General features: G+C 32.4%; 3 protein-coding genes across 12 annotated transcripts in view; 2 read left to right on the top strand and 1 right to left on the bottom strand.

Annotated features, from left to right (window-relative positions):
- LOC105197099 (WD repeat-containing protein 81) overlaps positions 1-21047 on the bottom strand; it is a 374845-nt gene that overhangs the window by 30303 nt on the left and 323495 nt on the right. For 4 of the 5 annotated variants that reach the window (XM_039450907.1, XM_039450908.1, XM_039450910.1 and 1 more), the window contains 2 exons: positions 7830-7936; positions 6410-7687 (listed from right to left, as the gene is read on the bottom strand). The exons of the other annotated variant lie outside the window; for it this stretch is intronic. In XM_039450907.1, the coding sequence (XP_039306841.1) occupies positions 7456-7687; positions 7830-7936 (339 nt within the window). In that variant the 3' untranslated portion in view covers positions 6410-7455. Of the gene's footprint in view, positions 1-6409; positions 7688-7829; positions 7937-21047 lie in introns of those variants that run through there. 5 annotated transcript variants of the gene reach the window in all.
- The window catches only part of LOC105202859 (RAD50-interacting protein 1), a 141699-nt gene that overhangs the window by 107704 nt on the left and 12948 nt on the right, over positions 1-21047 (top strand). For 4 of the 6 annotated variants that reach the window (XM_039450916.1, XM_039450918.1, XM_039450917.1 and 1 more), the window contains 3 exons: positions 5915-6080; positions 6158-6291; positions 7116-7718. The exons of 1 other annotated variant lie outside the window; for it this stretch is intronic. In XM_039450916.1, coding sequence (XP_039306850.1) covers positions 5915-6080; positions 6158-6291; positions 7116-7296 — 481 coding nt within the window. In that variant the 3' untranslated portion in view covers positions 7297-7718. Of the gene's footprint in view, positions 1-5914; positions 6081-6157; positions 6292-7115; positions 7719-21047 lie in introns of those variants that run through there. One more of the 6 variants, XM_039450919.1, reaches the window with a different exon arrangement.
- Positions 17861-19977, top strand: LOC120358130. Its single transcript, XM_039450923.1, has 2 exons — positions 17861-18906; positions 18988-19977. The coding sequence occupies exons 1-2, from the start codon at positions 18750-18752 to the stop codon at positions 19284-19286; spliced, it is 456 nt and encodes a 151-aa protein (XP_039306857.1). The 5' UTR covers positions 17861-18749; the 3' UTR covers positions 19287-19977.

Raw genomic sequence — 21047 nt, 5'->3', positions numbered from 1 at the left:
TTCAGTTACGCTCTGTATACATTATGACATAAATTTAATAATATTATTTAAAATTTATATTCAAAGTTCAAATTAGACTAAAATTAAAGTATTAATATGTAACATATTTTTCAAAATTACGTAGTGAAGAGGTTTGCGCCGCCAAATCTTGTGCATTTGCGTTCTCGGCAGCCGAGCAGTACTTGTGCGCATCCAGCGCCCTTTTAACTCTCATTTCTTGTTACATCTCACATCTACTTCACTTTCACATGGTATATACTGCTTAACTTTCTTGTAATGTATGAATAAAGAGACAAGTATTACGATAATTCATTTAGCTTATTTCACGCCCGCACCATCATGATTATGGATCCAGATATGTAAGAAAGAAGAAGCGGACCATGCAAGCGTCAAATTCGGCGCACGAGAGGACACAGATTCATAGTATTCATTTGTAAACGATCGCCTCACGAGAACGTAATCTCAACATGGCAACCTACGAAGCAAGTGCCGAAACTCATATAACGAAGCTATCGGATTGCAATTACAAAATGTGGAAAATAGAAACAAAGCGGTACTTAAGAGGGTAAAGACATTCTAGATTACATTTTAAACACCGTCACGCTGGACGATAATGCCACCGAAGCGGAAAGAAAAGTCTTTCGCACCAACGATGACAAAGCTATGGCCGCTGGACTGCACATAGAGTCGAACCAATAAATACACATCGAGGAATGCAACAATGCTTACGAGGCGTGATCATCGTTAGAACAGGTACATCAACCTATAAATAGAATCTGTATAATGCAATTAAAGAATTTACCATATAAAAATGAGAGACGACGAAACGATGTGACCATACATAGCTAGGACTAAGATTTCAGCGGCTAGCCTTAAATAGACAGGTGCAGAATCACAAGATAAAGACCTCGCGTAATACTCGCTGAGCTACCTAATATATGAATACTTGAATGTGAAAATTTAAATCTGACGCTAGCGAACCTGCCCGACGACAGATTCACATTCATTGAGATAATAAAAGTTCTATTAGCCAAGCACGACAGACGGCGATCACACAATGATAACTCCATAGAAGCGATAGAAGCACTACAACTAAACAAAAGATCAAACGGTGTTAAGAACGATAAGGCCTCAAAAGCGTCTACTGTAACGAAAACGGCAACCTGCTTAAACTGTAAGAAGCCAGGCCACTACGCAAGGAATTGCCGGTCAAGAACAAATAATAAATAAGCCCAACAAGACAACAAAAGTAAAAGAAACTTTGATGCGTTTTTAATGTGTTTCTAAATAAACTTGACATCGAAGAAAGCTGGTTGTTGGACAACGGATGTACACATCTGTACAAACGAAAGGACTGGTTTCAAAACTTCTAAGAGATAAAAGGAGAAATCATCAACTCTACAGCAAACTCCAAGAAGCAAAAGGGCACTCATACGTAAAGAATAAAGACGACATTGTCTTGAAGACATTTGTGGGCAACGCACAGAAAGTTATAGTACTACGCAACGTTTACTACGTCTCACACATTAGAAAAAATTTAATATCCATTTCACAAATCGAAAGGAAAGGAAAGAAGCTCACAATAAAAGATGGCAAGGTTAGGATACGTAACACAAGAAAAATAATGTGCGAAACCTACAGGAAGAATGATCTGTACATCGCCCGGGTTTAAGTCGATTTAAAAACCGAAGCTCCAGTCGAAACCAATTTTACTTCAATCAAAGACAGCAGTATATGGTATTGCCAATTCTACCACGTAAACAACAAAGCGTTCGAGGAACTCGCTACTCGCAATAAAGTATGAGGTTTGGACGACACTAAAATAGATAAATACAGCTGCGACGCGTGCTACATCGGAAAATTGACAAAGAGTCTCTGTAAGAGCATTAAAGGCAAACAAAGCAATACAGTCGATACATACGAACTGATACATTTGGATCTCTGTGGCCCAATGGCCGTCAAATATGGGAGCGGCAACTTCATCACCATCATTGACGATTGTTTGAGAAAAATAATTGTCATGTTTATAAAGTCCAAACAAGTGATCACAGATTGCGTCAAAAGATACGTAACCAGAATGGAGCGTGAGAAAGGAAGAAAGGTCAAGAGATTCCAAACAAATAACGGACTTGAGTACTGCAACAGACAACTTACAGATTTTTTTCAAAGACACGAGCATAAAACACGTGAAATGTCTAACGTGAAAACTTCTCAAATGAATAGAATCGCCGAGCAAATTAATAGAACTCTCATGAGCTTGATGAGATCGATGCTAAAATCTGCGAAGCTCCTACAGAAGACGCCGTTGTGACGGCCGCGTACATTCGAGACAGGATCGGACACTCGTCAATCAAGGGAGACGTATCACTTGCCGGGACCGGTGCACTTGGACAGATACCGTACAAATAGATACGATATTTTTGACACGCTTCCATTGGACACCGTTCGTGTTGTAAATTTTCATAGATTTTTTAACTTATGAAGATTTAAATAAGACAGAAACTGTCCCGCTGTATGTGATTGATTAATCTTTTCGGTACGACACATATCCGCCGCATAATATTATTTGATAATCAAGATAATCAAATCGCAAGTTATTTTTATATAATAAATGTTATATAGTGGATTTGAAGAGGCTAATATATCAGATTTGTCATAAAGTTTTTTTTATATTTTGAGTAGCCGTCGTTGGCATGTCTACATTCAAAGCAATCCACGAAAAAGCAGAGAAAATGCGATTATTTTGTTGTTAATTTACTTAACTTTGCCGCACAAACTGTTACAAAAGGAGAGCGCCTATGAATTAGTGTAAGTTTGCAATAAAATAAAAAGATAGAGCTTTTAAAGCAGCAAATTAGGCCAATTTTGTGTAAAATGGGCACAAACGCATCTCAGACCCATCGAAATTTGTGTAAAGCTTTCAGACAAGATGTAATTACCGTCAGATCTTGCCAATTTTTGTTTGAAAAATGTATTTATATTTATTTGAAATGTGTGGCGGTATATGCGCGAAATTGTCCTCCCTGGTGAAAGTTTACAAAAGATTTGGATAGGAAAATTTCAGTCTGAATCCATTTTAGTCCTAAATCTGTACCCGAATGAGTCAGTTTTATACCAAGTGAATCCATGAAAAATAGGAATAGCATTCTATTGAATCTGTTGTAATCCGAAGTCGGCGGAAAGAGTTCAATCCGACTAAATCCAATCTAAACCGGATGATTGATAAGAATATTATATTATTACATATTCTTAAGAAATAAAACAATATTTTTGCAACAATTTAAAAAATCTTTTTTGCAACGAAAATAATTCCCAAAAAAGAAATTTTTTTCAGGAACATAACCTAACTATTTTTTGTAAATTTCCAAGCGCTCATCCCACTGAAATATACTACTGGAACGCGCACGGGCGTCAGATAGCGATCCGACAAAAAGGGTCCTAACGGGGATTCTTGTCCCTTTCTAGTACAATATGACCAAAAGTTTTATCGCACAATCAAGATCTCAAATATATAGATCTATAGATTAAGCACGAATATACTTTTTATGGGACTGTACCATCCCCACTACCTGTTCACTACGCGTGCGCGGTCAGCTTAAAAAAAGATGAAGATCCCCGTTAGGACGCTCTCTCTCGGATCACGGCCTAACAAAGGATTTGATAGCCGTGCGCGTTCCAGTAGTATATTTCAGTAGGTCATCCAAGTCGCGACTCCGGTGAACGTTGCTTGATTTCTGTGATCGCCACAAACTGATCGTGATAACCTGTGAACATTTTATGCCGATACCTGTACATAACTGATAGATCAGGTTAATATATGTTATCGAAAGGATAAAACATGTATAATTAAAGCATATCATTTATATCAATATATATAAAATTATATATATTTTGGAATTATTTGGATTGAAAGCGCGGATTAAAAAAGTTAGAAAGCTTGTTTCGATTGATTGTTGTCGGATTTGTTCTAATTGAACCTCGAGAAACTGCACGGATTAAGAAAGATCCTTGATAAAAAAACCGATAGAAAACGACAGAAAGGATCAGAAACTTGATTCAAAACGATAGAATTCTATTGTTTTGAATCAGGGATTGAAAACTTGTTTGGGCTAGCATCGGATTCGTTTGGATTGAATTTACGGATTGAGAAGGCTGAAAGTTTTTGGATGAATTTTTGAATCATTCGGATTGGATGTACGGATTGAAAAAGTTCGAAAGTTCATCTCGGACTTATTCGGATTGAACCTCGAGAAACCGCATTGATTAAGAAGGGTTGAAAACCTTGTTCGGGCGAGCCTCGGATTCGTTTGGATTGGACTCACAGATTGAGAAAGATTGAAAAAGATTATTAGAATAAGCCTCAGATTCATTCAGATTGGACTTAATGATTAAGAAGGATTGAATGACTGCTTCAGATTCAGTCGAATTAAAATGGTACAGGATATACAGATTGAAATTGATCCTAATGTATTACGGATTCAATAAGATAGAATTGGGAGTTTATGAACGGATTGAAAAGGATTACCAATTTGATTCGGATGATCTCGGTTTAGAAAGGACACAGATTTCGGAACTGTTCGGAAAAACTTGTATTAAAATCCTATCCGAAACTTATCAAGACTATATAAGCTCTTACTGACAAGGAGATGCTACGAATTGTAAAACACGGAATCAAATGAGCCTTAGTTTATTCGAAAGGGGGGATTGAGGGTATAAAAAGTGTCAGAGCGTTTGAGTGCATGGGCCTTTGTTTCAGAGAAATTTGCATGTGAAGTTTGGCATTCACCGCGCGGTGCGTGAAGTACTATTGCACGTGAATCGCGGTGGCTGAGGAGACTAGGCGCGCGCCTTCTATTTTATCCTTGGCGGCCGCATGTGTTCGAAACCTCGTAGTGCCAATTCTTTTTTTTTTTTTTTTTTTTTTTCCTTCAATAATAGCTACATTTATTAATTGTAATTAATTTTTATTATTCTTAGCAAGATATTAATAGTTTTATATTATTTGTTATATGTAACAAAATGTAATAATCAGAAAGTTTGCATATTTATTCAAATTTATTTATTTATTTTTATTTATACAACTCTGACATTGCTGTACAATATTGTGGATGAAAATTTACGTAAAAGCATTGGAAATACAAAGTGACTGTACACCATGAACATTGTATAAAAGAATAATTTTATAAGAACATTTAATATTACGTAAGTTTACAGGAAAACATAATTTATTCACATTACTAAAAATTTTGCGTTCATGTGCTAACTTTGATGCGTACCAAGCAAATTGTAGTATATTTTTAAATTACAATTCGTAGCATCTTCTTGTAAAAAACCAAACAATCAATATTAACCTTTATTATCAGCCGTTGGAAATAGCTCAGACAAAATTCACGGAGCTCCGATCCTAGTTTGTCAAAATCTTCTACTGGAACAACGCTCGCCGTTATGTAAATGCACCACGTTGAGAAAAATTGAAAAACTTAATTGAGAACTTCTCGAATATCCACCATATTCTCCTGACCATGCATCATTCGACTATTATCTTTTTAGACCTCTGCAAAATTTTCTTAACGAGAAGAAATTCAATTCAGTGAACAAAGTCCAAAGGAAGTTGGAGCATTTCTTTAATTCCAAGACTAATGCCTTTTTCAAGAACGAAATTTTCAAGCTTGTAGATCGATGGCAGAAGGTCATTAGGAAGTGGAGACTATATTAATGATTATAATAAAAACGCTTTTTATAAAAATATTTTTTTGCATAAAATATAAAAATATTTTCTGACTTATAATATTTATTATTTATAACAGCCAATTTATATTTGCTCATTATTAACTATTTAGTATTAGCAAATTAATTTGTCTTTACAAAACGAGCAGTATTTTTGTTATATTTATGAACTTTTTGTTATTCCAAGATGGTTCGCAATGCAGTCTTCAAAAGAAGTTGCTTCATTATCAATAACACCAAGCGGATGCCCTATGTTTCAAGAACTAGCCACGCGTCTTCACATATTGCATAATGTTCTTGCCTTGCCATTGTTCAATCAAGCTTGGAAGAATTTAGCTGCTCAATTAGATCAAGTATGCAAGATAAAAATAAAAAAAATTTCTGCTTGCTAATAATAATTTCTATTTTTTTTAAATGTCTTTTTTTACAGTTTCTCTTCGAGGAAGTTATATTGGTAAATCATTTCAATAGCGGCGGCGCTGAGCAGTTACAGCATGATATTTTGAGGAACTTGTTTCCATTATTTGGTCTATATATTAACAAACCAGAATTGTATTTTCCTTTGTAAGTCTGAAAATAATTAAGAGGTATTCTAGTTAAAGCGTAAAAAAGTGGTCTTTTTTTTAGGAATTGTAAAAAGTGATAATTTTTAGGAATTTTTTTTAAAGAAAACTGTCATACATGTTTTTCTACATTTTTATTTATACATTTACTTATACATATTTTATAAATATTTACAAATTTTATATGGCCAAATGTTTATTAATGTTACGTAAATTTTATGTTACGTAAATTTGAGAGTAAAGTGTAAGAAAAAACATATTAATGGCTGAACGATTGCAGTTCCAACTTAATTGATACAAAAAATTCAAAAGGATTTTTAGTTATTATGAATATAGCAATAGTTTGAACTAGAATAAATAAAAATGATTACAAATTATAAAAATAAAGTGCGTTTAAAAAAACAAATTTTGATTTTTCCAAAATGTGGAATTTAATTAAAAATAAGTTATAAATATTGCAACAATCTTAATTCATGCGATAAATAAATATTTTATATAAGTGTCACAATTAAATGTGAGATTCAATAGTTCAATATTTTTCAGAAATTGTGTCAATTAACTTGAAAAATATTGTTTTGAGAAAAACATACAGCACATTAAACACCTTACACATAACCTATATCTTCATTATTTTTATGTATATCAATTCAACTCTTTAAGAACTTAATTTTAACATATTAAAAAAAATATTTAGAAAATATTAAATAATATTAAACATTTTAAAAATTTAAAAGATTGATTTTTTAAAGTTCTGGACTAGAATACTTCCTTCAAATTATTCACTTAAGGATAGAAACGGATAATTTATATTTTTTGACATTTCAGAATCAAAGAAGGGTGTATACTTTTAAATATCTTAATGGGTTCAGCGATATTGCTCCAAGAAACGTTAAATAATAACACAAGTGCATCAATAGAAGTTTTAGCGGACGTTGGGGTACACAAAATATCTGCAAAACTAGCTCTAAAAGTACTAGCGACAAGAACAGACATTATCCATGTATAGGGAATCTTACTCTCAAATATATCTTGTAAAAATGATATTTATTATAATTGATTTTTTTTTAATGTTTTTGTTAATAAGTTAGATATATTTTTCTATTCTTTATTGTTATATTTAATAATATAAGTCCAGATATTCGTATATCTTCTGTAATAACCGTTCTTAACATAGCAATGTTATCCCACCATTATCGGCGCCTAACAATAGTAAGCGATTGAGAGGAAGGACAGCCATGGCAGTAAGAATGCCTTTAAAAGCATCGGATTTTAACTTGGATGAACTTAATGATGCAGTCATTTCGACAGTAGTATAGACACCAATTCGATTCGCTGTCGTTCCAATCACTAATTCCTGTTCATGCATCGCCATGCAATGAACAGGCTCTGTCGCACCTCTGAAAATCAATAAAGAATAATTTACATAAATTATGTTTTGTATATCTAATTTTAAATAATAACTTTACGTATTATAAATTTATGTATTATAAATATTTAAATAAAACATAATTTTAAATAAAAAATTAAGTATTTTCTTACTTCATATGAAATTTAAGTTTTCCATCTATTGCACTCCACACGGCTATAGTTTGGTCCAAAGAAGAACTAACGATGGTCGTTTCATTTATCACCTCTAATTGCAATATCTATAACATTAGAAATTAATAAACTATAAATTCTTACATCTCAATATAATAAAAGATCTTGCAGTTATATTGTACAAATATTGTAATCTTACGCTACATTACAAAACATCCTATCCGAGAAAGAAATCTTTACTTGAAATACATATATGTATTTCGAGTAAAGATTTCGTAAGGAAAGACGTTTTAGAACCTAATCTTGTAATGAAATGTATTATACAGGGTGTCTTAGAATTAGCAGAAGTTCTTTTATGAGCAAATTTTTTGGAATATTCTAAGTCAAAAATCCTAATACGAAAATCGAGACTATAATAATTAATACTTTTCGAATTTAAATTATTGAAGTTATCCAATTGTAGCACCTAGAATTCGCGCGCTCAGGCATGGCACATGGTACAGTAGTGAAGATGCTCTTGTACATTGGCTGACTTTCTATATATTAACTAAAGTTTTCATATAATAAGAAGGGGTTACTTTTAAACTTTGTCTTATCCATCAGTGATTATTTAATTTAAATTATTCAAAAAGCAATAAAAAAATTGAAAAAAGACTAATGAGAGTCAACACGGGTATGAATGCGCAATCATAATTATTAATGTTATACATTTTTATTCAAAACTTAGACAAAGAGGGACTATGGGAGTTAACGCGGTTGTTGGTGTGTTTCCATAATTCTCCTGCGTCTATTTAAAAAACATTAGATGTGTCTGAACGTTTTGACTCGAGTTTAGGTTATCCTCAGCGAATATTAATAAAAAATTGTAGAGAACTCCTCCTTATCACATATTTATTCATTTTAACAAAATCAAACGAATGTTTTGACTCAATTTGGAGTCATCCTCAGCATATTAATAAATCCGAAAAATTATCCAGTCAACATCAGTCCATAAAGCAAGAAACGATCGAGTCATCAATGGTTTGTCAAATCCATAGTGGCATATTTACATGTAACGGTATTGAAGGAAATGACATTTCTCTATATAATTTTGGTATTCTATTTTAGATGACAAACAGTTTCATTAATTCAGACTGTCGCAAAGTGACTCACCAATCGCAACTAATGACGGCTAGTGAAGCTTTGGATAATGCTTATTATTAGGAAATATTTTTCTGTCAAAATATATAATTGAAAGTTTTCCGTTCTGCGAAAAGACGTACTTCTCATGTCAAGTATAACTGTTTACTGACTGTACTTAATTGAGTCAACTGGATTATATTGACAAATCATATTACCTTAGGGAAATCAAAAATGTCAAGCAATGACCTTATAGATGTATAAATAAAAAATAAATACATATATAAAAGCAGAGAAATAACGGAACAAAAAGAAGTTATGTCGGATAAAATTATAAATAAATTGGTGAGGCGTCAACCATTGAAATTAAAATAAATCGCAAATTGTATCTCAATCAAAGGAATATTGATTTCCTTACAATTTTTTTCAATAATAAGAGGTTCGCATGATGCAGGCATTCTGTGTATGTTTGCAAACTAAGACTATTATTTTGTAATTGAATATGGAGCATTTAAGATATTAACCGCCTGCTTAATAAACATTTATTGAATTAATAAAGGGCTAATGAGAGTCAAGACGCTGATATTGGTGCGTATATTTCTGAATTTATTCAATATAAATTCAAGGGCGTTTTGACTCTGTTTCGGGTCATCTTCAGCAATGAAAGTCGAAATCAAAAAGCCTCCACTTCACATGGTGTGGTCCTAGTTCTTAACGAGTTACAATCGGATGGTCATTCGAGTGAAATTGTAATTCTAAAGAATGACCAACTAATAATATATAACACTACAATGACTAATAAGCTAAGATGTTAAATAATATTTTCAAAAACTTACTATGTGAAGCAAGGAACGGATACATATTAAACGCACAAGAACGTGAATAAATATAAAATTAACATTTTCAGTGAAGTGAATTGACAATCAATGTAACAGCATTATAACGATACATCTCGCCTGTGTCACAGTCAAGGCGATACTGCTGTCCATTCGTAAGCAGTGTCGGCGATAAGAAACATTTATTGTCTAAAATTTTTATGTTCTCCCAATCAAAATCGTGATTATCTTTTAGGTCACAAGAAGTTTATGTTCTCCCAATCGAAGTCGTGATTACATTTTAGGTGACAAAAAGTTTATCTTGTTACCCCCTCTTTCAACTGTAAATTACATTCTAGGTTGAAAAGAGTTGAACGTCATTAAAGTCAATTAAATTATTTGAATCTGCCATCACAATATCGTCCACGTATCTAAAATAAAAAGATAGATGAACTCTAATTCTTTTCAGCGCCTTAATCTTCAGGTCTTGCATAACAAGGTCTGCAATTATGGATGAAAGTGGAGTACCAAATTTTTGTTTGTAAAAATTAATCCCAAACTGAAATAAGTCAAATTAAGAATATGCTATACAGCTTGTAAAAATTCTTGTTTTAGGATGCTAGGATACGGGTAAACGCCCGCGTCGGACGGTGAGTTGCGCCGCCTTTGTCTACCATGTGTACACGGCCCGTGATTCGCTAAGTTTATCGTCTTATTATTCAAAAAGTAAACGTCGGACAAAATTTTCGTGTTAATACAGGAAAAATCGTCTCAGAATTTATCCAAGAACACGTCTTTACAGGGACACATGGGTCGTTCTGAATCACCCTGTATATATCTCACTTGCTCTACTTGCTCGGAACCGTTACCTGTGCCCGTACTCGCGCTTCTGAATTTTGCCGGCCGTTCCTTCTTTGCGTCGCTCGAAAACGCGTTTGTTGCGTCACCGATTAAAGTCCTCGCCCCTCGAGTGCTTTCTTACTTCAGGCGCTTCGCGCCAAGTTTAAATATGGATTATATATTTAACAACAATCTCGTGTAAACAGGTAGCTAAATCGTATAGAGAACTGATGGATGATATTATTATACTAAATACAACTCCCTGTTTGTGGACCTTGGACATACGCCCTCGGGATATTGCCGTCATTGCAATACCTTTTTATACGTAGTTTCCGTGATGTAATTCCGTTTCTTCCAACTCTTTAGTAAATCACGAACGTTCTTTGTCAAATTAAAAGTTAGTCGAATTTTACTTAATATTAACATGTGCATGTTGATCTTGAAACATTTGTAATATTTTTTGTTTGTACATTTCCTTGTCTAGAACTACTGTAATTTAACCTAGTTGACTTTCGTGAAGATCATTTCCGGATTTTTTTGTATTTTATTGATAGTTTTTATTAAAAAATTCAACTGTCAATGACTTCATTGTTTTTCTGTGACATTGAAATAATATTGTTACGGCCATGAATGTTGTAAAGTGTAGATCGATTAAATGAAGAGACTGTCGCTCGTTAGCGACGTGTTGTTGTTATGTTCGGACTTTTGGTTTTGACAGTTTGTTTTGCTAATGTAGAATAATATTACATGGTTGAAATTCAGGTTACAAGTGGTTATAGATTGCATGTAGAAGAATTGCTATGTTCATTATGAGTGCTTGGATAATTAAAAATTTGAACTTAATGTATTTGGTTGCTATGTAACACATTCCTTCTTTTGCATGCGTATTTCAGTTGTGTAATTTGTTATCCCTCACTACCAAATCTGTCCTCGTTGTGTTAACACGCTTTTGTAAACGTTACTAATAATATTGTTCTAATAAATTTGGTGAAACATATAAAGACTTTTACTAATTCTCAATTATAAAAGCTAACATTGGTTATGGGCCCAGTAAGCGCTTGAAAAAGGGAATTAGTGATTAGCAACGTGAAATAAGAAGTTCGTGTTAGTGCCATTCAAGATATTGAATATTAGCAAGAAGAAATCGAAAGAGATCTGGTATCGAGATGGCAGAATCACACGGTAGTCATATTTCCATTGTAAAATTGAAAGGAAGAGAGAATTATTCGACGTGGAAAATCGCAATTGAAAATTTACTCCAATTGGATGGTCTGTGGAAGGCGGTTCAAGGAACGGAGGCTAATGAAGAGAAGATTATAAAAGCGAAAGCGAAAATAATCCTCAGTGTAGAAGAATCCATCTATGTGCATGTTACGAAAGCGAAAACTGCACAAGAAGCGTGGAAAAATTTGCAAGCTGCATTCGAGGATACAGGATTGACGAGAAAGGTGGGTCTCTTAAGAAAAATTACAACAACGAAATTGGAGACTTCAGGTTCGATGGACAAATATGTATCGGATATTATGTCTACGGCTCATCAATTAACGTCAATCGGGTTTGAAATTAATCAAGAGTGGTTGGGGACCGTCTTATTGGCGGGTCTACCAGAAAGATATCAGCCTATGATAATGGCATTGGAGAGTTCCGGCATTCAAATAACGGGAGACTCAATAAAGACAAAACTCTTGCAAGAAACTATTTGTCAGAAATCGTTTAATAAAGACGGAGAATTGGCGTATCACACAAAACGTCAATTTCGTGGAGCGAAGCAGAAGTTTAAACTGAAGAAATTTACATGTTGGTCCTGCGGTAAACCAGGTCATGCAGCTAATGACTGCACGGAGAAGAAGAAGGAAGAGAAGGAGAAGAAGCCAGATCTTCGAGAGAAGAAGAAAGGGGAAATTAACACGAATGTGGCGTTTCTGGCAACAGCGGCAACAGCAACAGCTTTTCTCACCGACCGTGGTTCAACAAGAAGAGGATCTTGGATAGTAGATTCAGCAGCATCGGTTCATATGTCGCCCACGGAGGAGCTGTTCGACTCGATGACACCTTTAACCAACGCTGAGGTAGCAGTAGCAGACGACATGCGTTTAAGCGTCAAGGGAAAAGGTACAATTAGTATAGCGGTAAATGTGAATGGGCGAACGAACTTAATATCGGTAAGTGATGTACTTTTTGTACCCGATTTAAGCGTAAATCTTTTATCTGTTAGAAAGATTACAGAGAAGAATTTCCTTGTAAAATTTAATAAAGACTTTTGCGAAATAGTAGATAGACGTGGTAATGTAATTGCGATCGCGAAAGCTAAAAATAATATTTATGAATTAATACAACCGAAAGAATTAATACAATCAAAAGAATTTGCATATAAAAGTAAATTAGTTGATTCGGTTAAGTGGCATAGAAGGTTAGGACACTTAAATAGATATAGTATGAAAATACTGCGAGATCAACATGCGCGTGGACTTGATTTTGATGATCCGAGTGAGGAAGCGTGCGAAATTTGTATTAGGGGAAAGCAATCTAGGCAATCTTTTGCGCGTAATAATTTAAGAGAAACTAAAGCATCAAAACTGTTAGAAATCGTGCACACTGATATTTGTGGTCCAATGGAGATTAATTCAATAGGTGGAGCAAAATATTTTATCCTTTTTATCGACGACTATTCAAGGTATTTGAGCATCTATTTTTTAAATAATAAATCAGAAGCATTAGATGCCTTCAAGACATATAAAAAATACGTCGAGAAGAAGACAGGTGAGCAGATTTTAGAGCTGAGGTCAGATAACGGACGGGAGTTCGTGAATGAAGAATTCGTGTCTTTCCTACGAAAGGAAGGAATTCAACACCAATTAACAATACCTTATACACCGGAACAGAATGGCTTAGCAGAGAGAAGTAATAGATCTGTTGTAGAAAAAGGACGTTGTTTACTCATAGACGCAAACCTACCGAAAGAATTTTGGGCCGAAGCTTCTTCAACAGCGGTTTATTTATTAAATCGATCGCCGTCGAGGATATTACGTAATCGAACTCCATACGAATTGTGGACGGGGCAAAAACCAAGCCTAGCACATTTGAAGACTTTTGGATGCAAAGCATTGGCGCACATACCGAAAGAAATACGACGTAAATGGGACGAGAAATCCAAGCCCTGTTTATTTTTAGGATATTTACAACATACAAAAGGTTATCGTTTGTGGGATGAGAAGAAAAGAAGAGTATTTAAAAGTAGAGATGTCATCTTTTATGAAGAAAAAGATATATATACAAAACAAAATGAAGAAGATAAAGAAACAGAGAAGATTTCCGAAAATGAAGAAATTGAAGAAAGAGAGAAAATTCAAGAAGAAAAAGAAAAGATTATGCTACCAGTCTCCAACAATTTTGAGACAGAGGAAGATTCAATTTCAGTGGGGGTACACCCAATTGAAAATATAGAAGAACAAAATAATAAAGATGACATCAACAACACTAATGATAATACAGAAAATAATAACGAAACTGATGAAACGAGTGACGATGAAGCTTTAGGAAATTTGGAAGATGAAGAGTCTATAGAAATACGACGGAGTGGACGAGTAAGAAAACCAAAAACATGGTTGGATTATATTACTTTCAATGTGTCAATTAAAGAATCAGCAGAACCAATTAATATACAGGAAGCTCTGGAAGACTATAATTGGTATAATGCAATGAAAGAAGAACACGATGCTCTATTGCGAAATGAAACTTGGACATTATGTACTCCGCCGAAGGATAAGAAAATTCTCAAAACAAAGTGGGTATTTAAAATAAAACAAGACTCGGAAGGTAAGATAGAAAGATATCGAGCAAGACTAGTTGTGAAAGGCTATGAACAAGAAGCAGGTATAGATTACAATGATGTATTTTGTCCAGTAGTTAGATTTACTACATTAAGATGTTTATTTACAGTGGCAGCCAAATATGATTATGACATAGAACATTTGGACGTAATAACAGCCTTCTTGAATGGAGAACTGGAAGAAGAAATATACATGCAACAGCCAGAAGGTTTCATTCAAACAGGAGAAGAAGAGAAAGTGTGTAGACTAAAAAAGGCATTATATGGTTTGAAGCAAGGAGCTAATGCATGGAATAAGAAACTGGATAAGGAAGTGAAAGAATTGAAATTTAAATGTTCAGATGTTGATCAGAGTCTTTATATAAGAAGAGACAATAATAATCTAACATATCTAGCTGTCTATGTTGATGATCTACTACTGTTCACTAATGATAATAAACTAATCATTGGGAAATTGGAGGAAAAATTCAAGATGCGAAACCTGGGAGCAGTCTCAAGAGTATTAGGTATAAATGTTCGTCGTGACAAAGAAAAAAGAAGAATTTATTTAGACCAAAAGGATTATATAGAGAAGATATTGCGACGTTTTAATATGGAGAACTGTAATACAGCGAAGACACCTCTGGATATTAATCAAGAACTTACGAAAGAAATGTCACCCAAAAATTCTTCTGAGAGGAAGGAGATGAAAAACATACCATATAGGGAAGCAATAGGAAGCCTAATTTATCTTTACCAAGCTACACGTCCAGATTTAGGGAGCACGATTACAACTCTAGGATCTTTTGTTGAAAATCCTGGTCTGCGATAAAACGGGTTTTACGATATCTAAAGGGAACGTTGAATCTACAATTACAGTTTGATGGTTTAGATTCAATGACATTACGTGGTTTTTGTGATGCGAATTGGGCAGGAGACAAAGAAACAAGACGTTCGACGAGCGGTTATGTTTTCCTTTTGGACAATAATGCAATTTCTTGGTGCTCAAAGAGGCAGCAGTCAGTTTCTTTGTCTACTACTGAATCGGAGTATATAGCAATTACTCTAGCCAGTCAAGAATTACTTTGGTTAAAAATGTTAATGAAAGAAATTAATTTTGAGAGCGTTAATAAGTCAATTAAGCTTTATTCAGATAATCAAAGTGCAATTAAACTGCTACATACAAATAATTTTCATGCAAGAACAAAGCACATAGATACGAAGTATAAATTTGTTAAAGAAATGATTAAAAGAAAAATAATAAACTTAGAATATGTACCGTCAGAATCTATGTTAGCAGATGCACTTACGAAGGCAGTAACACGTAATAAAATTAATTTCTGCAATAAAGGCATGGGATTGTGTAATTAAAAATTAAAATAAAATGTAATACTTGTAGTCTTAATTTCAAAGTGGGGGAATGTAGAATAATATTACATGGTTGAAATTCAGGTTACAAGTGGTTATAGATTGCATGTAGAAGAATTGCTATGTTCATTATGAGTGTGTATGTTCATTTCAGTTGTGTAATTTGTTATCCCTCACTACCAAATCTGTCCTCGTTGTGTTAACACGCTTTTGTAAACGTTACTAATAATATTGTTCTAATAAATTTGGTGAAACATATAAAGACTTTTACTAATTCTCAATTATAAAAGCTAACAGCTAATAAAGTCGTTCTTTCTAATAAAAGCCTGTTCTTTTATTAGTGTCAGCGTGGTCAACTCCTATATGAAGTTTCAGACTGCGTTAGTTCATTCTCGTATATTCGTCCAGGTGGCGGTAGATCTTTAATGACCATCTTAGATAATCTATAGCCGTGTGACAATTAACATATCTGTTATAGGTTATATTATCTATTTAATATAAAAATAAAATTATCACTCGATTAAGTGGATTAAGTTTAATACATTCGTCAGCGAGTGAACGTAGCTGCATTAAAGACATCGACTGTGAAATTACCGGTAAATTAGATAGATTTAAACATATAATTAATAATAACTAATCCGTACAGAACAAAAACTTTACACAATGTGATTTACATAACGTTATGTGAATATTTGTTCAACATTAAAACAACATTACAACGTTATATAACATCTAAATGTCCAGATTAAGTATATAAAATGTTGATTTTCTAACATCACTTTCTGTGAACATTTATACGTTGTTCCAACGATGTGTAAAGTTTTTGTTGGAATAAATTACTATTAATGTTAATTAGTTAACAATTAATAAGTTAATAAATAACTTATTAATTTATGTAAATGAAATTATACAGGATAATACTCTGTATACATTACATTAATTGTTAGAAATAATAAAAATACACATACACACACTCTATTTTATGCATGATGCATTATGATGCTAACAACAAAATGCATTTATATTTTTAATTTTTTTTTACTTTTGCTTTGCAGTTCTTAATTTTAATAATGGTAAAAGTTGAATGGATCTGCGTTGTACCAGGCTGTAAATCAAATTCAAGGATTCCTGGTCATTTTTTCCCAAAGAGTCCAACATTATCAGAAAAGTGAAAAGAAGCTGTAAATAATAATATAATTTTAAATATCTCATCAGAAGAATTAAGAAAATATAGAGTATGTCACTTGCATTTTTTACCTGAAGATTATATTTATACTCAAAATCGTCGAAGACTGAAACATAATGCAGTACCTAGTGTAAATATATATAATACGCAGACATTTACAGACAGTACAGAAATAAATGATGCAAATACAGAAATAAATGATATAACTGACATACAGTTGCATTCACAATCTGAAACAAATACTGAATTACATTTACAATCTCAAACCAGTAATATAGAAATAAATGATACAACTGACATACAGTTGCATTCACAATCTGAAACAAATACTGAATTACATTTATAATCTCAAACCAGTAATGAACCTGGACCTTCTACAAATAATTTTATATGTGCAGAAACAAATATACAAAACGATCAAAATAATATCACAAATAAGGTTAATAGTCCATCACGAATATCAAGAAATATACTTGGATCTGTTACAAGACAACGTCATTTAACACCAAAAGCACAAAAAATATATAAGAAAGCCGTAACATTAGCGAAGGAAAGAAACCGAATGAAAAGACAAATAATAGATTATAAAACACGTCTAAAAGATGCAAAGAAGTTATCAAATACTCAATTTTGTAAAAAGTTTAACAGTTTAACTCCAACGCAAAGATTGTTTTTCAATATGCAACTACAAAATACAAAATATGCTCCAAAGATACATTTCAAAACATTATTTAATGAATTAAAATCTTCATTAGAATCAATATGTCCTGAACGTAGTTCACAATATTTCAGTAATATATATTTTGATTCAGAAACATACAATAATGTAAATTTGCAATTGTAAATAGTGTGATTTGTAAATATTTCTTTTATATTATATTATATATTATTATTATATTCTTATATAATATTATTATTGTTTCTGTGTGCTATTTTGTTATTTATATATAGGGAAGAAGATTTACACTTGACAAAAAAATTTTAGCATTGTCGCTGTATAAACAATCTGGATCTTGTTATAAATTATTATCAAAATTTTTTGTTTTACCAAGTGCTACAACTCTAAAATGTTTGCTACGAACAATTTCTTTACAACCAGGAATTAATAAATTTATTTTTGAGCATCTTCGGCAACATATAGCACAAATGAAAAATGAAACAGACAAATTATATATATTAATGTGGGACGAGATGGCATTAGAAGCCAATTTGCAATATGACCAATTGAATGACAGAATAATTGGTTTTGAAGATTGGGGACATAGACGTACATCACTGATAGCCGATCATGTTTTGGTTTTTATGGTAAGAGGAATTTTGAAAGGATGGAAAATTCTATTATCTTACAACTTCTGCAAAAGTCAAACGAAATCTGCACAGTTAATTAGATGCATAAAAAAAATTATAAAAGAATTATCTCAAGCTGGTTTGACAATAATTGCAACTGTATGCGACCAAGGGGGAGCAAATATGACATCCATTAAGAAACTTCTCGAAGATTCAAGAAGTAAATGTATACAAAAAGGTCAAGCATATCGTAAGTATTCTGTTTTAATTAATATATATTGGACATATAATAGAAATATAAAATAATTTTTAATTTTTTTGAAGGAGGTTTTATTGAACTTTTTGGGCAAAATATTGTACCTATCTATGATCCACCGCATCTTTTAAAATAAATTCGTAATAATTTATTATTTAAAAATTTGGAAATTAATGCCACTAATTCAGGAATAAAGGAACGACAGTTTGCATCATGGGACATCATTGATCAGGCATATAAAATGGATATTTACACAAATACATTAAATCGTCAATTGCCAAAATTAACCGATGTACATGTTATTAAATCAAAAATAAAAAAGAGGAAAGTTAAATGTGCTGCTCAAATTTTTAGTGCAAGATTATCAGCATATATTGAATACAACAGCAAAATCAAAGGTAATTTGATAAGTAATAGTTATAACTTTCTTTAATTTTGCATTGTGTGTGTGTTTATTTATTTATTTATTTACTTTGCAGGAGGATTTGTCGAGACACAGATTGGTCCACTACAAATACCAAAGACAGGATATGACACAGCAATAGTGTTAGATTTTTTCAACAAAGTTTTTGACTCCGTGAACGCACATACTTTGCATCCAGAGACTCCTTTACGTGTTGCGGTAACAAAAAATAGCAAACACCATGATTTTTGGCTACATGCTACTAAATTATTGTCCGACATGCGATATGTAGATCCGAAAACTAAGCAACCAGTTAAGTGCATACCGTCATTAAAAAATTGGATTTTTATTCTACGTGGATTTCAGAACATATAGAAAATAGCGCAGGTATAAAATTTTTAAAGACAAGAAATATTAATTAAGATCCACTAGAAAATTTTTTGGTATGATTCGTAGTCACGGACGTAGAAATATTAATCCTTCGTGTAGCCAATTTTGTGGATCATATAAAACATTATTAATTAATAATTTAACATCAAAACGGTCTATGGGCTCTAACTGCGAAGATAAAAATGACGGTAATTTATTATTTAATTTAAAACAATTTGTGAAAAACGTTTCTTATGTAAATAATGCATCAGAACAAATAGTTGAAGAAGACTCTGTAGCATTCCAAAATAACACAATAATACATAACATTTCATCACATAAAAATAATAGTCAAATGTATGTTTCTGGTTGGATTGCAAAAAAGATTTTATCTCTGAAACTGTTTAAAAATTGTTTAGAGTGTAAACAGAGTCTTCTAACAACAGATATAACATCTGAAGAATATGTGCAACTAGTTCATAGAGAATATGTACGAGAGAAACCTTCTTTAACTTATTCATCAATGATTTTTTTCAAACACGCATTTATTAAAGCCGATTCTATTTTAAATAAAAATATTTCTTTATTATTTCGCAGAAATGTTTCTACTTTGTTATATACACTTTTAAACGATAAATTAAGTTTAGATTTTATACGTTGTAATAAACATAAAGAAGAATTAAAACATGTTGTAATACAAAAAAATTACAAAACTGTTTGTACAAAAACATTTTGTAAAATAATCAATAGAATTTTATCTGGTCGTGACACTCGATATATTTCTACAAATATTATATTTCAGCAAGCTATTGAACATTATAAAAAAAAAAACAAAAGCGATTTATAAAAAAAAATGTAAATATTTTGACAATATATCAAATACAACATATTAAATATTTATAGTAATGTTTCTCAAAATTTATTTTATTCATATATTCTTATTAAAGTTGCAATTATTAAGTTTATAATTTAATAATAACTATAATGCTTTTGTCATACTTTAATTAAACTAATGATATGACCAATGTAACGATTTATTTTTCAGTATATAACATTATAGTTGCAATTTTTGTTATTTTTTTTTTAATTTTACTATTGCTAATAAATATATTGTATTAGAGGTCGTCCATATTGAATATTACTTCGTTTACGTAGATTCGCCTAGATGGCGATAAAAACACTATTCCAAAGCAAACTATGGGAGTTGTTTATCTATTTACTTATATGATCTGTGATTAGTGTGCGCGTGTGTTACGGAGGTGTGCAAGTGCAAGAGTACGAGGCGATTCACCCGGTCGTAACAATATTATTAATAATTGGTATTACTAAATTTTGTATATTTAAATGCTGATCAGGACTTTATAATAACATTAATAATTGTGATTGTCCACTTATATCTGCGTTAACTCTCATTAGCCTTTTTTTCAATTTTTTATTGTGTAAATTTCAAGAGTCTTGATTTAATATATATTAATTGTTATTCAAAAAGATTAATGTCAACCTAATGTTACGAAATGTCAAGCCATACATAAATTGAACTGTCAAAACTATTGCAGCTCTGATAAAAATTACAGACAGAATTTCTATTTATTTCTAACTGCAAGCTGTCCGTTCTATCTGCAAATACAACATGCGGATAGAAAATCCGCATTTGCAGTAGTAGATTCTATCCGTCTCTGTCTGCATCTTATCCGTAATCACATTTTACCTATATTTGTACGCAATTGCGTACAAAAGTTCTAGCTGTTTCTGTCCGCATCCTGTGCG

Source organism: Solenopsis invicta, chromosome 6, assembly GCF_016802725.1.
Source record: "Solenopsis invicta isolate M01_SB chromosome 6, UNIL_Sinv_3.0, whole genome shotgun sequence".
In the NCBI taxonomy this organism is placed as follows: Eukaryota; Metazoa; Arthropoda; class Insecta; order Hymenoptera; family Formicidae; genus Solenopsis; species Solenopsis invicta.
The sequence above is the reverse complement of the archived record's forward strand: the minus strand, read 5'-3'. Positions and strand labels throughout refer to the sequence as shown.